This window comes from Schistocerca cancellata, chromosome 10 (assembly GCF_023864275.1).
Source record: "Schistocerca cancellata isolate TAMUIC-IGC-003103 chromosome 10, iqSchCanc2.1, whole genome shotgun sequence".
Taxonomy (NCBI): domain Eukaryota; kingdom Metazoa; phylum Arthropoda; class Insecta; order Orthoptera; family Acrididae; genus Schistocerca; species Schistocerca cancellata.
In genome coordinates, this window is record NC_064635.1 from 57,506,214 (window position 1) to 57,522,727 (window position 16,514).

Genomic DNA, 16,514 nt, shown 5'->3' on the forward strand with positions numbered 1-16,514 from the left:
AGTCAGGTGGTGGATCGTTTCTTGCGGAATGACAGCCCATTCTTCACGGAGTGCTGCACTGAGGAGAGGTATCGATGACGGTCGGTGAGGCCTGGCACGAAGTCGGCGTTCCAAGACATCCCAAAGGCGTTCTAGGACTCTGTGGAGGCCAGTCTATTAAAAGGATGTTATTGTCGTGTAACCACTGCGCCACAAGACGTGCTCGATCGTGTTGAAAGATGCAATCGCCATCCCCGAATTGCTCTTCAACAGTGGGAAGCAAGAAGGTGCTTAAAGCATCAATGTAGGCCTGTGCTGTAATAGTGCCACGCAAAACTACAAGGGGTGCAAGCCCCCTCCATGAAAAACACGACCACTCCATAACACCACCGCCTAAGAATTTTACTGTTGGCTCTACACACGCTGGCAGATGACGTTCACCGTGTATTCGCCATACCCACACCCCGCCATCGGATAGCCACATTGTGTACCGTGGTTCGTCATTCCACACAACGTTTTTCCACTGTTCAATCCTCGCAATGTTTACGCTCCTTGCAGCAAGCAAACGTCGTTTGGCTTTTACCGGCGTGATGTGTGCCTTACGAGCAGCCGCTCGACCATGAAATCCAAGTTTCCTTACCTCCCGCCTAACTGTCATAGTGCTTACAGTGGATCCTGATACAATTTGGAATTCCTGTGTGATGGTCGGTATAGATGTCTTCCTATTACACATTACGACCCTCTTCAACTGTCGGCGGTCTCTGTCAATCAGCAGACGAGGTCGGCCTGTATACTTTTGTGCTGTACGTGCCCCTTCACGTTTCCACTTTACTATCACATCGAAAACAGTGGACCTAGGGATGTTTAGGAGTGTGGAAATCTCGCGTACAGACGTATGACGCAAGTGACACCCAATCAATCACCTGATCACGTTGGAACTTCGTGAGTTCCGTGGAGCGCCCCATTCTGCTCTCTCACGATTTCTAATGACTACTGGTGTCGCTGATATGGACTACCTGGCAGTAGGTGGCAGCACAATGCACCTAATATGACAAACATGTTTTTGAGTGTGTCCGGATACTTTCGATCACAGTGTATGGTGAAGGACAGGTGTCTTCGAGCATTGCGGAGGATGGCGTAGGATAAGACAGTAGACGATGTCAGGGACATTGGACGATAGTTTGGTTGATCTCATGTGCTATCGTTCTTGCAGTTGGCTGTGACCTGTGCCCTATGCCATCTTCTCAGGACAGTATTTTGTTTGGAGGGGTCTACGGTGAGTCCTTAGCGCCCCTCCCGAGTGTTCTCTGGCCAGATTCGAGAAACTTGTGACAGGCAGCGTCTTTCTGCAATCAGAGCACTCGCCAGCATGCCTTGCGTTCCTTTTCACTGGACGTTCCTCAACGACTTCGCCGTAGTCCTTTGCTTATATCCCATTCTCATACATTATCATCACGAAAACTGACACATAAATATTTACTCTAATTTTGTACGCATTAATTTGTTAAAATGCTTTTGTGGTGAAAATTCTACAGCCAAAGGCCGAAACTCATTGTACGGTTCGAAGCGGAGTTTACTTTTCATTTTGCCATGTGTTCAGATTTCTTCTTCTTTAATTATACCTTCAAGAGCTCAATACGAACGTTATACTAGCTGAACGCGAACTTCACCGATAAAATTTCGTAGTTAATGGTTCAAATGGCTCTGAGCACTATAGGACTTAACTTCTGAGGTCATCAGTCCCCTAGAACTTAGAACTACGTAAAGCTAACTAACCTAAGGACATCACACACATCCACGCCCGAGGCAGGATTCGAACCTGCGACCGTAGCGGTCGCACGGTTCTAGACTGAAGCGCCTAGAACCGCTCGGCCAATCGATCGGCACAAACGTAGAAACGACATTACTGCAGCATAGCTGTTACTAAAACTGATAAGTGCACGGAAGTATATGAAGAAAGGCGAATATGTGCAATATTGAAGTTTCGCTATTACCGTGAATTGTAGACAAGCGGCACCGTCCCAGTCCACGTGACTAGCGCAGTTCGATGTTGAGAACGTGCGCGGTAGACCATGCTCAATGCATAGATTTACATACTCTATGAAACATGAACACGAGCGACGCCTTTGCTGCGATTGGTTACTGCGGAGTATAGAGCGTCAATTGCGGGGTTCCATTTTTCCAGGCTCTCCTGTTGGACGTGCCGCTGTTTGGTTGTCTTCACAAAAACTGTCCACTTAAACATGAATATGTACACAAATTTGACGCAGTCTTCCTATGCCTCTTCTGATCCCCTAGAAGGTAACATATAGTTCCAGGTACCACAATCGTAGCTGAACCGGTATCTGTGTTGTATACAATAGGGCCAAGAGGAAGTATGTTGTTTACCTTAGCAGCATAGGCCTCCCGTCTTGCTGTGTACAGGACGGAGCCTAGTGTGCGAGCCCCACTTGGCTGATTCTGGCTGCCTTTCCTTTCAGTGTTGGCGAATTCCTCTAATACTTTAGAAAAAATTTCGACGCCAACGTTAACAAGCGCTGTATCACCATATTCGCGTTTTCAAGTGTTTCAGAATGGCGTAAAGAAGTATATCTTGCCATTTAAAAAATTCTTGCTTCAATATCTCGCTTGATATAGTAGTTCAGTGTGTTACGCATACAACAAAATTAGGTGCTGCTCTGCCTCTTACCGTTTGCCGAAAACGTCGCGTCGATATCGTGAACCGTTCATGAAATACAGAGGTGCAAGTTAAGGCAGTTCACCCTGTATATGTGGATGCAGCGTACATTTACTGTATTTGGCATTCCGAGTGAAAAAGCAGTGCGGAGATGGTTTGCGACGTCGGACTCGGGCTGCGAGAGAGTCGCCCCATTTGACGGCCGGCGTCGGCGTCGCCTCCCCGCCGAGATGCGCGTTGCCCTCCCTGCCTGCTGCTGCTGCGTCATCGATCAGGCGCGTGACGTCACGGCGGGTGGGCGCGGGGTCACGGACCCCGGCGGCGGCAGCGGCAGCAGCCGATGTCCCGTCCCACACTGCTGCTGTGTACCACCCAAACAGCCATGCCGCCGCGGTCTGCATCTGCGACCGACACGGCGGCCGACTTCACGGCTTCCCTGACAGAATGCGCCTTGCCTTGCGTCACTTGTTCCTCGCGGTTTTGTGTGGGCGCCGTTGCTTTTCATACTTCCTAACCGTCTTGGGAGCCGCACACATCTCGCACTGACGAATCCCCTCTCGGTTTGAGTAAGTGCACCCCTCTCCGCCGGTACGTCAATACCAGGTTCGGGATTAACAACAGCCGTCAGGGTATCTAATTTGTGACAGGTTGCCGATTGCTCGCCAAAATTATTGTATAGATAACATCCTTGTGTGGAAATTCATTCGTTAAAATGATATAATGAAGCTCCTGCTCTTTGGGACAGTCATTACGCACATTCTGGAAGACGTAATCGTTTCTAGAAAGTAGTGCAGGCAATTGGGGTTGGGGAATGCATTTCTAGGCGTGTTCACGAAAGATTCTTACGCATTTTTCAGAGTTTTTGTCGGGTTCACTTATAAAATAATTGTTTCTGAATTTGCATCCAATTTGACGAGTCGGTTTTTACGTGTAGTTTCGGCGAATGAATTTGTTTTCGTTAGGTGCGAAGGGGTTAGTTTTTTGTGTGATCGCTGCTTACACTAGATTAGATGGAGGAATCGGTAGACATTGATTTTGATGATTTGTTTCCTTTTAATATCATCTTATCAGTGGCCCAGTGTCAAGTACTTAAGTGGCAGACTACGGATTCAGAGTTGTGGGGATCGACCCTCGTTCAGTCCTAGGATTTTTATATGCCATTTACCACGTTTTTCACCTCTGACAGCGTTAGTGAAGGTGAAAATTGCTGGGTTGTGACGTGGTTCCGTGCCCACGACGGAACAACTTGCCAGTGCTGCCCCCTGTTGACTGCTTCAAATGTAATCGATTACGCTCCAGTCAACAGAGAATCGTCTTTATTTTTTAAATATATCATGTGTGTCTGTCATGCTGTTGGCCCAGTAATATAATTAAATGATTATATATTTTATTTGCAACTTAGTAAATGTAGCTATGTATCTTGTAAAGCAACGGTCTGGCTACAATTCCAAAGTCTGATGTTGAATCCTCTGACACTCGAGGATTTTTTTGTCAGTTAACTTCTTGCAACCCTGTCAATAATTTATGTTTGCGAAAACAGCCGTAGAATTCACATTTTCCTTTATTTGAACAGATTCGTGTTTATGTGAAAATGCCGAGTTGCATTGTGCATCGGAGCCAACATTAAAACTGTTAGTCTTCCTATAACTGGCTGTGTAAGTCAGTTCGACAATACTAGGTTGCCAGAGGACAAAAGATCGTGCTTAAAAAAAAGCACTGTGGTATTGGCAAACCAACATTCAGGTTGATAACAACTGTAACTTTTTAGTAATTTTGCTGCATTACTTCTCAAGGGAATGTGTTCACAAAGGAGAGTAATATTAGCAAACGTTTAATCACAAATGATTATGCTAACAAAACATAACGCAATATCAGCGATAACAATCGTAAATACGGATCCGGACAGAGCACGTCCAAGATCGTAAGTCACAGCTTATCGCGAAGACAAAAGTAGTGTTGTTGTTGTTGTGGTCTTCAGTCCTGAGACTGGTTTGATGCAGCTCTCCATGCTACTCTATCCTGTGCAAGCTTCTTCATCTCCCAGTACCTACTGCAACCTACATCCTTCTGAATCTGCTTAGTGTATTCATCTCTTGGTCTCCCTCTACGATTTTTACCCTCCACACTGCCCTCCAATGCTAAATTTGTGATCCCTTGATGCCTCAAAACATGTCCTACCAACCGATCCCATCTTCTAGTCAAGTTGTGCCACAAACTTCTCTTCTCCCCAATCCTATTCAATACCTCCTCATTAGTTACGTGATCTACCCACCTTATCTTCAGCATTCTTCTGTAGCACCACATCTCGAAAGCTTCTATTCTCTTCTTGTCCAAACTAGTTATCGTCCATGTTTCACTTCCATACATGGCTACACTCCATACAAATACTTTCAGAAACGACTTCCTGACACTTAAATCTATACTCGATGTTAACAAATTCCTCTTCTTGAGAAACGCTTTCCTTGCCATTGCCAGTCTACATTTTATATCCTCTCTACTTCGACCATCATCGGTTATTTTACTCCCTAAATAGCAAAACTCCTTTACTACTTTAAGTGTCTCATTTCCTAATCTAATTCCCTCAGCATCACCCGACTAAATTTGACTACATTCCATTATCCTCGTTTTGCTTTTGTTGATGTTCATCTTATATCCTCCTTTCAAGACACTGTCCATTCCGTTCAACTGCTCTTCCAAGTCCTTTGCTGTCTCCGACAGAATTACAATGTCATTGGCGAACCTCAAAGTTTTTACTTCTTCTCCATGAATTTTAATACCTACTCCGAATTTTTCTTTTGTTTCCTTTACTGCTTGCTCAATATACAGATTGAATAACATCGGGGAGAGGCTACAACCCTGTCTTACTCCTTTCCCAACCACTGCTTCCCTTTCATGCCCCTCGACTCTTATAACTGCCATGTGGTTTCTGTACAAACTGTAAATAGCCTTTCGCTCCCTGTATTTTACCCCTGCCACCTTCAGAATTTGAAAGAGAGTATTCCAGTTAACATTGTCAAAAGCTTTCTCTAAGTCTACAAATGCTAGAAACATAGGTTTGCCTTTTCTTAATCGTTCTTCTAAGATAAGTCGTAAGGTCAGTATTGCCTCACGTGTTCCAACATTTCTACGGAATCCAAACTGATCTTCCCCGAGGTCGGCTTCTACCAGTTTTTCCATTCGTCTGTAAAGAATTCGCGTTAGTATTTTGCAGCTGTGACTTATTAAACTGATAGTTTGGTAATTTTCACATCTGTCAACACCTGCTTTCTTTGGGATTGGAATTATTATATTCTTCTTGAAGTCTGAGGGTATTTCGCCTGTCTCATACATCGTGCTCACCAGATGGTAGAGTTTTGTCAGGACTGGCTCTCCCAAGGCCGTCAGTAGTTCCAATGAAATGTTGTCTACTCCGGAGGCCTCTCCAATTTCATCTTCATCTACATCCTCTTCCATTTCCATAATATTGTCCTCAAGTACATCGCCCTTGTATAAACCCTCTATATACTCCTTCCACCTTTCTGCCTTCCCTTCTTTGCTTAGAACTGGGTTGCCATCTGAGCTCTTGATATTCATACAAGTGGTTCTCTTCTCTCCAAAAAAAGTAGTATAACGGAAGAAATGTCTTCACAAGCGTATTGTTAGTAAAACTGACAGATTGTTCCGTGTCTAATGACATATGCGGTATGGCATATAAAATATGTGAAAATTGTATAAATCAGTGTAGCACCAAACATAGTAGGAAGTATCTTACAACGAAAATAGGGGACTACTATTGGGAGTTTGACAAGACGGACACTGTTCAAACTTTATTGTTGGTATTGATTTAAGTAGTTGTTACTGACAATCAGCAGACAATCCTGTGGTATTGTGAGACCCTATCATTTTTGGAACTGACGCTAACCAAGGTAAAATTAGCATCTAGCCTTAGCTGTTCTAAGTTCTAATTGCTTTTATTATTTCTCCGTATGGCAGGAGTTTAGTGTTTTATATTGTGTTACAACTTACCTTTAATCGAAACACTACACAGCAGATTACTGTATTTTATTTCAGTAAGTAAGTTTAAATTACAAAGAGGAATTGTGTATTCAGTCTTAAAGTTACGTTGTGGAATGATAAGCTATGTGTTTATGTGAAATACATCAAAGGTAATTTAGTTCCTGCCTCGTAATGTTATACTGAATGACACCACATAATAAAAATGTAAGAAAAATAGGTTCGCGGGAGAGCTTCTGTGAAGTTTCGAAGGTAGGAAACGAGGTACTGGCGGAATTAAAGCTGTGAGGACGGGTAGCTCAGTTAGTAGAGCACTAGCCCGCGAAAGCCAAGGTCCCGAGTTCGAGTCTCGGTCTGGCACACAGTTTTAATCTGCCAGAAAGTTTCAAGAAAAATAAGTTTAAAAAATTCAATTAATCTCTCCACCAGTGTCACTACTTTTTGGCTGTCTGTGTAATAATTTTATGAAATCTTAGAATTAACTCAGTTAATTACCAGCTGTCTTTACTGTAGGTAATCTTACCCAGGAAATAGAAAATAATGCTGGTGTTTGAGCCTGTGCAGTGGAGGTACTGTATTGTGTGAAACACGGGAATGTGAGGTATTTTCTGTGAGCCTCGTGGAGTGCTTAAAAGTTCAATGCATTATATCCAGGTTTGTAAAAATTAAAAATAAACGTGGATTTGTATCATTTGTTTGCTTTCATTCCTGCCTCATCTAGCATTTCAGTATTCATGTAAACTAGGATCTCAGAATGATTATTCTCACTAATTTCAAGTAAACGTGATTTAGTTCAAAATCAACAGCAAAAATAGCAAATATGAATTGGGTGCAAATGTATAAGCTTTGATGAAAGTTTTTTTTTTTTACTGGTTTTGAAACATCTCGGTTGAATATTTATGATACTTATGTAATCGTGTATTGTATTGTGCAGGGCACACTGTGCCCGACACAAATGTGTTAGACAGTTTGGTAACTGGGAGATAAGCAGAAGAGTGACAAGTGCGTTCCACTGTTCCCAGGTGTACTACGCGAAGAAGAAACGACGGGCGCAGCAGACGCAGGGCGACGACTCTTCGCACAAGAAGGAGCGCAAGCTGTACAACGACGGCTATGACGACGACAACCACGATTACATCATTAAGAATGGCGAGAAGTTCCTCGACCGCTATGAGATTGACTCTCTCATTGGCAAGGGCTCATTCGGACAGGTAAGTGTCGAGCTTGCTGCCTTGCGTTTTGATAGTTTCCTCTACTTTACACAAAATGACAGTGCTTTGATTGTAGTAAAACCAAATTGCTGCTTGTGTTCTGTGTCCATTCCTGCTGTTTCTATTACTTAGTGAGACTGTTTATTTTTGATTTCTGATGAAGAATTGACTGTGGGATTTAGAAGTGATTACAGAACTTTGAGCTAGGCAAACTTAGAGCAATATCGCATGTGTCAACATCGAGCTTCATATTTCATAGTTGTTTGTTGCTATTACCCAGTACTGTAGAGTTCTGTGTAAGTTCTGACTTCTGAAATTCTTCACATTAAGTATCTTTTTTTTCCAAAGTCCAAATGTGAAACCAAAGAGCCTTTCATGTGCTACAAATAGTCATTTCTCTTATTTAAGGTTGTCAAAGCGTATGACCACGAGGAGCAGTGTCAAGTCGCCATTAAAATTATTAAAAATAAGAAGCCTTTCCTCAATCAGGCACAGATCGAGGTAAAGCTGTTGGAAATGATGAACAAAGCAGATGCAGACAACAAGTATTATATAGGTAAGTTTTCCAACCATCTTAATAGCTTTATTCTTGTAGAGAGAGAAATTTGCAATAGCTACTGATGTCCAGTAACTTTGTGTAACTACTATTTTTCAACACAGACAATTCACTTATCTTACGAGGGTAATCCCAAAAGTAGAATCTTCTATTTTTTTTATAAGTCAGTAGACCTGTTTATTTCTACAATGGTTTACATCAGTTTACAGCTTGAACATTTAGCTATGTTTTGACGTAATCACCATTTCTATCAATGCATTTTTGTAGACGCTGTGGCAGTTTATGTATGCCCATGTCATACCAGCTCGGCACCATGCTGTTCAGAAAGTTATGAACCTCTTCCTTCACCTCGTTGTTAGAGCTGAATCTCTTTTCAGCCAAATGTTCTTTTAACCTAGGGAACTGGGTGCCAAGTCAGGACTATAGGGTGGGTGGGTGATTACGTTCCACTGAAACTGCTGCAGGAGAGTAACTGTTTGTCGCGCGATATGTGGGGGAGCGTTGTCATGGAGAATGTGTACGCCCTTTCTCAACATTCCTCTTCTCCATTTCTGAATTGCCCGTTTGAGTTTGTTCAGAGTCTCACAGTACCTGTCAGCGTTAATTGTGGTCCCAGCAATTCAGCTCCTACGACGAGGTGAAAGAAGAGGTTCATAACTTTCTGAACAGCATGGCGGCGAGCTGGTGTGACATGGGCATACAAAAACTGCCACAGCATCTACAAAAATGCATCGACAGAAATGGTGGTTATGTCGAAAAATAGCTAAATGTTCAAGCCGTAAACTGATGTAAACCATTGTAGAAATAAACAGGTTTATGTACTTGTAAAAAAATAGGAGACCTTACTTTCGGGATTATCCTTGTACATAAATTTTTAACAAATTGTTCATGTATTGTGTGTTGTGAGACGCCTATGGTCATTCTACATTTTATCACGTTATCAGAAGCATTTCTGGTCAATGTTATGTTCGTGTTCTTGTTGCTTGTTTTCTCCTCCTCCTCCTCCTCCTCCTCCTCCTCCTCCTGTAGGCAAATGTAAGTCAAATTGATAAAGCACAACACAATGAGTGTCAATAAGAAACAGAAACAATGAGTGTATGTGTTGGCACATTAGAAATTGAGGATTTTCATCATAATATTGTACATTTTTAATTAAAATATTCGCATGACAAAAAGGAAGTGTGGAGTGGTATCATTTATCACTGTGCTTGTTGAGTCTGAATTACAAAACTAAATACTTTACAGGTACTGTGTTCACTTCACTCAGAAACAGCTCTGCAGTGAGGCATTTGAGAAGCTTTTTGCTGTGTTGTTATATGCTGTCATTAACATCATAAAGTGATTCCAAGCATTTCAGTGAATCAACATAGTTTTTTAAAAAGGAATTTTGTGGTAATAATAAACATTCATTCGACCAGGGCCAGTTTAGAGCAAAGGGGGAAAAAAGTGTGTGGATGATTCCATGTGAAGTAGTGTAGGGGCTGCCATTCAGCCATCGCACCGAGCGAGGTGGCGCAGTGGTTAGACACTGGACTCGCATTCGGGAGGACGACGGTTCAATCCCGGGTCCGGCCATCCTGATTTAGGTTTTCCGTGATTTCCCTAAATCACTCCAGGCAAATGCCGGGATGGTTCCTCTGAAAGGGCACGGCCGACTTCCTTCCCCATCCTTCCCTAATCCGATGAGACCGATGACCACGCTGTCTGGTCTCCTTCCCCAAAACAACCAACCATCAGCCATCGCAGATTTTGTTCAGCTTTTATGTGCAGGTTTGCTAAATGATTAGGGAAAAGTACATAAATTTCTAGCTTGCAAACTTCAATCATTAGAGTAGAGGCTTCTTAATTCTCAGGCTGAACAGCTGATCCAAACTTATGTTAACAACCATAGGAAAGATCATTCTTTTCTCTACAAAATACCAAATTTCCATGATTTCATTTTTCCCTGAATGTTTACAACAATACAACGAGAATGTTTACAACAATACAATGAAGTTTGTCATACATTTCCCTATTTTATAACAACATGTTCCAAATCACACACTTTTTTGGAAAGCAGTAGTAAATGTATAACTTGGTAAGCCTCGAATGAAAAATGAAGAATTTGGATTATTCTGTATATTTACAACTTGTTAGAACCCTATAACTCAAGGGAAAAAGTAATCAAAACCATACCACAATTGTTGGCTGAATTACAGTACCTAAATCTTGGTCAGAATTTTTGAAATGTTGTCATTCTGTCACCTATGACTTAAGAGGCTCCTACTCACAAAGTATTTATTTTGCAGGCCAGAAATTCTTGTATCTTCTGTTAATCATTTAGAAAACATGTATATGAATTTTAAACAAAATCTGAGATGTTGGAGTGGGGAATGTCTGTAAAACCAGACTATTTGACATGTAATAATCTATGTGTAGAGTTGCATAGGCACATGTAATAGCTTAAACACGTTATTAGCACGCAGCGAAAGTGGTAGCTGGAGGGGCAGAGCAGAAGGCATGCCCTTCACCTTCTCCGCACATTTCCCCCATTCATGTTTATGGGGATACCTCAGGAGCCACAAATCAGAAGCCTTCAACCTTCACATGTCGAGCTCAACCTGGCGAAATATGCCATCAGACAGTGGCATCTGGCACACGAATGCTTATCGCATCACAAGGTGCTCACATGTAAATGACACGATACCCTAAACTTACCGATAGTGTATTCCAATAAACATTTTATAATCAGAAACGGACAGTGATGTTATGGCTCCAAACCTATACATCAGGAAAATGCTATTGGAAACAGCAGCCTCTCCAGATTAATGTATACTCGTGTATTTTAGAAGGTATTTTACCACCAGTGCATTATTAAAGCTCATGTGCTAAACTCTAAAGCTATTTCATTTTTGATTATGTGAAGTTTTAAGCATTCCTTATATTTGCATGTTGTCTTAACTTTGGTACAAAGCAGAAAACATGGGTATCCTGTTCCCCACAAGTAACATCTCCAAATATGCGAACTTAGGCACCGTGGCTGTTCTGTCCAGTATTGATACATTTTTGGGAGGGGAGAGGAAAAGGAAGGTGACAAGGGAAGAGAGCAGAATCAGGAAATTGCACTCACAACTTTGAGGAGGGAAGGGAACAAACAATATTTAATGTAACAGAGTTCTATTTAAGTGTCCTCTTCTTAAGTCTTATTATCAGAGGAGTTATTTGAAGAAGCAATGTATGCAGAAACACCGTTACTAAATTTATGAAATTCAATCGCAGTTGAATACATTTGTTCTCTTGCAACCCTGTGGTGTTAATCTAAGAAATATTGTGAGCATTGGGATCATAGACAATGTGACATATAGAAGTTTGGGTCGGTCTGGAGGCATGTAGGATAGCCGAAGTGGTTGAGGCAACCGTTCACGACAAGTTGGAAATAGGAGTTCAAATCTCGGTCCAGCACAAATTTTCGTGTCTCACCAAAAGGTAAATATCTTCGTACCTAATGCACCTAATGTCAGAAAGATTCCACAGTGATGAACAAATGTCATGAATTTGGAGAAATGTCAGTTTCAGTGAACCCGTGGAATCCTTCCTTCAGAAATTCACTACATGAAGTGTTATTTGAAGTAATGACAATTCTTTCAACAAACTTTTCTTGGATGCCTACGTGCTGAAAGTCATTTTCTTGCATGATGTATGCACTTAATCTAGTCTTCCATCGTGACATCGTCAATTTCTTTCTCTTCTGTACATCTTTCATTCTGAATGTGGAATTTCCGGATGCGAATTTTCCTTTCACTATGGCCCCCCACATTTTCTATCGTGTTATATTGACACTGGTAAGTGATTGCTTCAACGTCTCCACTTTTGTGTAGCAGCCTGAAATTGAAACACTTTTCTCTTCTAGACACTATCCAGTTTCTTGCAAAATTAGGAAATTTCTTCTTTTTTTCTTGAATGATAACTGGCATTATCCATGATGATCACACGGTCCTCTTCTAAACCACATAGTAGATCTAAAAGTGTTTGAGTACATCAGTATTCATTTCCTCATGATAATCACTGGATTTACAGGATGTAAATATTATCTTTTCTCTTTTGGTAAGCCATATTCAGATGACACTATATGAGAGACAGTAAGTCTATTTCCTTTCACTATAGTCAACATAATTGTCTTTAGAGATGCAACAACATTTTAGATAATTAAGATAATTCTGATTTATTGTTCCATCTCAGTTACACATTTTAATTAAATTACTTATTTTGATCACTCTGGATCATTTTCATATTTAAGTAGTTGGGTGAGCAACCTGTCGTGTCTACACAGAACCATATATGATCCAGAGTGATTGAAACATGTAATCTAATTTAAAATGTGCAGCTGAGATGGAACTATAAATGAGAATTATCTTAATCCATTTCCTTTGCCCTTCAGTACTTTATCATTGCCTTTTGAATCCTGCCAGATGTACTTTCTGGTGTGATTTTTATTGAGCCAGATCTCACCAAGTTAAATAATAGGGTGACAATGATTTTCTTTTCTGAAGCTGTACTTTTTCTCAGAAGAGTAGGCCCAGCTGCTGAAATCTGATCTCTCCATCAGAATATGTCTTCCATCATTGAATTTTCTGTACCTAAATCCCAAAGATGTCAGAATTCTTCCACTCAAATGGCAACTCCGTGTGAAAGCAGCCTTGCTGCTTAAAATGTCTGCTCCCTTTTGCACTGTAGGATACTCAACACGGTCATAAAATTTGACTACTTCCACTAATATCTCTTCTTGGAGACTGAAACTTCATTTCTTACCCACAAGTTTCTATTTCTCATGCCCCTGCAAATATTCTCTGTTCCTTTCAAAGTGAAATACCACACACCTTTGATGTTACAGTGAGTGGTACCAATAAGATTTCGTCTGTTCTGGCACTGTCTTTAAGATCACAAGGAAAATTCATACATTTTGTGTATGATGTCCTTTGTTTAGCTGTGTGTGTGTTATGAAACTCTGTCATCTTAACTCACAAACAAAAATAGCAATACTACCAGATGAGATACACTGCTCTATTCCCAAACACACACTTCTGTGCAGTGCACACGTAAAAAAATGCTGGGTAGTGGCTAGCAACAAAGCTGCAAAGCCATGCCAACAGCAGCATGAATGAAGTGCAGTAGTTCCTCATAAACTGTGTTAATGATGGGTATTTGTTTGGTAACCATTTATTTTTAATATGTTACCGGGATGGCACCCTTGACAGAAATAACACTGTGCCAACAGTGAGCCTAGTCACGGATTAGGCCGAAAGCTCGATTGGTTGTTACAAATGGAGGGGAGACTGGTAGTGGGAGAACTGACCTACCCTTCTGTTACTGCTTTCGCTGGTGCCTAGTATAGCTTTTGACGTACTCCTCGTTTCTAATGGCACACCAGGCCCACAATTATGGTGGATAAAAAGAGACTCGAGACTACACAGATCACCAAAAGACACAGAGAATCCAAAATACACATTTTTCAGAATCTGCTATCTACAGTATTTACAAAACATGGTACATGTCACATTTGAAAGCTGACTGCCTTTTGTACTCACTACTTGGCAGAAACTGATGACTTATTTACAAAATTACATTAAAAACACACTGTATTTCATATCACTTGCTTTCAGTTCAATTTGTAGAAATAATTGGCCAATTTTTCTTGTTTCTGATCTCATTTAGTTTTTCCTGATGACAGTTCTCTTTTAGTTTCTCCTGATGACAGTTCTCATTTTCGAGTCAAAGCATACGAAACAAATTTTGCCCTGTATGCTTTAGTGACAGAAATATGCATTTCAGGGCCTCGGTGTGTGTGACAATGCTTTCCTCAATCACCTCTTCTATACTCTCTTCTTCTCTGGAGCTAACTTTGTTCACTACAGCTCTGTCACTCGGCAACTCAAATACGAGTTCGTAGACTCGGATATTTAACGACTTATGGATATATTTGTAATCAATTTTGCTACAATTGGGAATTCTTACTCTAAACAAAAATATTTGCCCTAATTATAATAGAGTACTTCAGGCTCAGTTTTTATTTTATTTTTTTAAAATTGCTGTACTATGGTTGGGTAATCCACAAGCCAGGCAAGAGACACCTGTATAATCAGAATCACGTTGTATTTTGTTTCTATAGCAGCCCACAGTGTCTGTGTTTAAATATTGCAGTGACGTATATGACAGCAATCTGAGTAAGTACGTGTTTGGGTAATCCGCAGTGAAACTGAAGAGGCACTTCATGTGGCGCAACCACCTGTGCCTGGTGTTCGAGCTGCTGTCGTACAACCTGTACGACCTGCTACGGAACACAAACTTCCGCGGTGTGTCACTCAACCTGACGCGCAAGTTTGCGCAGCAGCTGTGCACGGCACTGCTCTTCCTGTCGACTCCGGAGCTCAACATCATCCACTGTGACCTCAAGCCGGAGAACATCCTCCTGTGCAACCCCAAGAGGTCCGCCATCAAGATCGTGGACTTCGGCAGTTCGTGCCAGCTGGGCCAGAGGGTAAGTCAGTCAATCGACCGATTTGTTGACGAGTGTCGTACCTAGTAAAGAGTTTGGATAATGTAAGCTCAGCCTTAATTGTAGGTTGAAAGAGCCCTGGATGCATTGAACTTGAGCAAGTCAGCATAAATTGAGAGTTGGGTTTGGAGTTGTTAAATTCACTTTGAGAAACAGGAAGATTTTTAGGAGTAAAGGGGTGTTTGAGCTGGTGTCAAAAAGGTCCATTGGAAATACTATTGCACTTCAAGAACAGAAATATGAGCATGTTAAAAAAAAGCAGCAGTGGATAAGCATTTTAATATTCGTGTTTACAGATTGCCAGTCAGTATAACATTTAGAAAATTTAGAAAAATGGAAGAGGTACAAAGGTGTATTTGGGTTCCAAGCAAGTGATACCAGAAATGAAATTTTTGCCTTGCATTTGATGAATGAAAGAAGGAATGCAGAAAAGAGGGAGAAGTATACTTTAATGGTTCTGTGGGAAGGGAGTGAGGAGGGGGGGGGGGAGAGAGAGAGAGAGAGAGAGAGAGAGAGAGAGAGAGAGAGAGAGAGAGAGAGAGAGAGAGAGAGAGAGGAGAACTGTTTGTAGGGTTGGAATGCTGATCTTTTTTGGTGAAAAATAAAAGTTTTCCGTAAGGCAAAAAATGAGTGTGGAAATCTAGATTACAATGTCTGTACAGCCTAACCACGGGATTGTCTCACCAACTGTCTACAGTTGTTAGAACTTCAGCAAGATAAAAAACTCCCATTTCTTCACAAAACTGGGTGATCTCTGGACTCATATTTGGGAGGACAGTGATGAAAATTCCTGACCTACCATCACCTACATAAGGGGAATCCTGGGATGATTCGAACAGTTGAATTTTTAGAAGGTAATGGAGTGGATTAAGTGTGAAATGAAGATTCACAAGAAAAATAAGTGGTTAAAATGGTCTGTGGAAAGGAGGGATTAGTTCATGGGACATAAAATAAGACGTACAGGAACAATTAACTGGGTACTGGAAAGAGCTGGGAGGGAACAGTTGTAGTCACAGACAAGGTGAGAGATGATCGAGGAAATGTTCTGAAATACAGACTAAGGTTAGACTGAAATTCATGTCTAACCAGTCAAAACACTTGTTTTTTCAAGATGGAGAATTTCACCCTTTTGTTGTTGGAGCGAATTTTTTTCATTGTTAAACATTCAAAAGTACACTCGTGTGCTCACTTGTTTCTCTGTTATTGATGTATAGTATCTGGACAGAAGTGTATTTGATTTCTGGAGAAACATTGTGTACCTGAATAAGTACCTTTAACTCGTGAACTCTTGTATTGAAATGTGTCCTATATTAATTGTAGCTGTGCAAGGAAGCATAATCATTCCAACTTCTGTCCACTGCCACAACATTGCTAACATTTTGAGTAAGAGTAATAAGCAATACATTTTTAAAAGTATGTTTAATATATGGAGTTCTTGGGTTTGTCAGTTTTTTCCCTTGGATCCATTCTCATTATGCAGAGAAGCTAAAGATTGGTGTAAACTGGTTCACACTCTTTACAGAGAGCTTTTCTTCTTCCAACTCACCAGTGGAATGTTCCTTTAAT

At 41.2% G+C, this 16,514-nt stretch overlaps 1 protein-coding gene across 1 annotated transcript in view; it reads left to right on the forward strand.

Moving 5' to 3' along the window:
• Positions 1-16,514, forward strand: part of LOC126106657 (serine/threonine-protein kinase minibrain) — a gene marked incomplete at its 5' end in the record, with an annotated part of 140,601 nt that overhangs the window by 75,089 nt on the left and 48,998 nt on the right. The window contains 3 exons of the mRNA XM_049913019.1: positions 7,672-7,860; positions 8,269-8,416; positions 14,644-14,930. Of these exons, the coding sequence (XP_049768976.1) occupies positions 7,672-7,860; positions 8,269-8,416; positions 14,644-14,930 (624 nt within the window). The remainder of the gene's footprint in view (positions 1-7,671; positions 7,861-8,268; positions 8,417-14,643; positions 14,931-16,514) is intronic.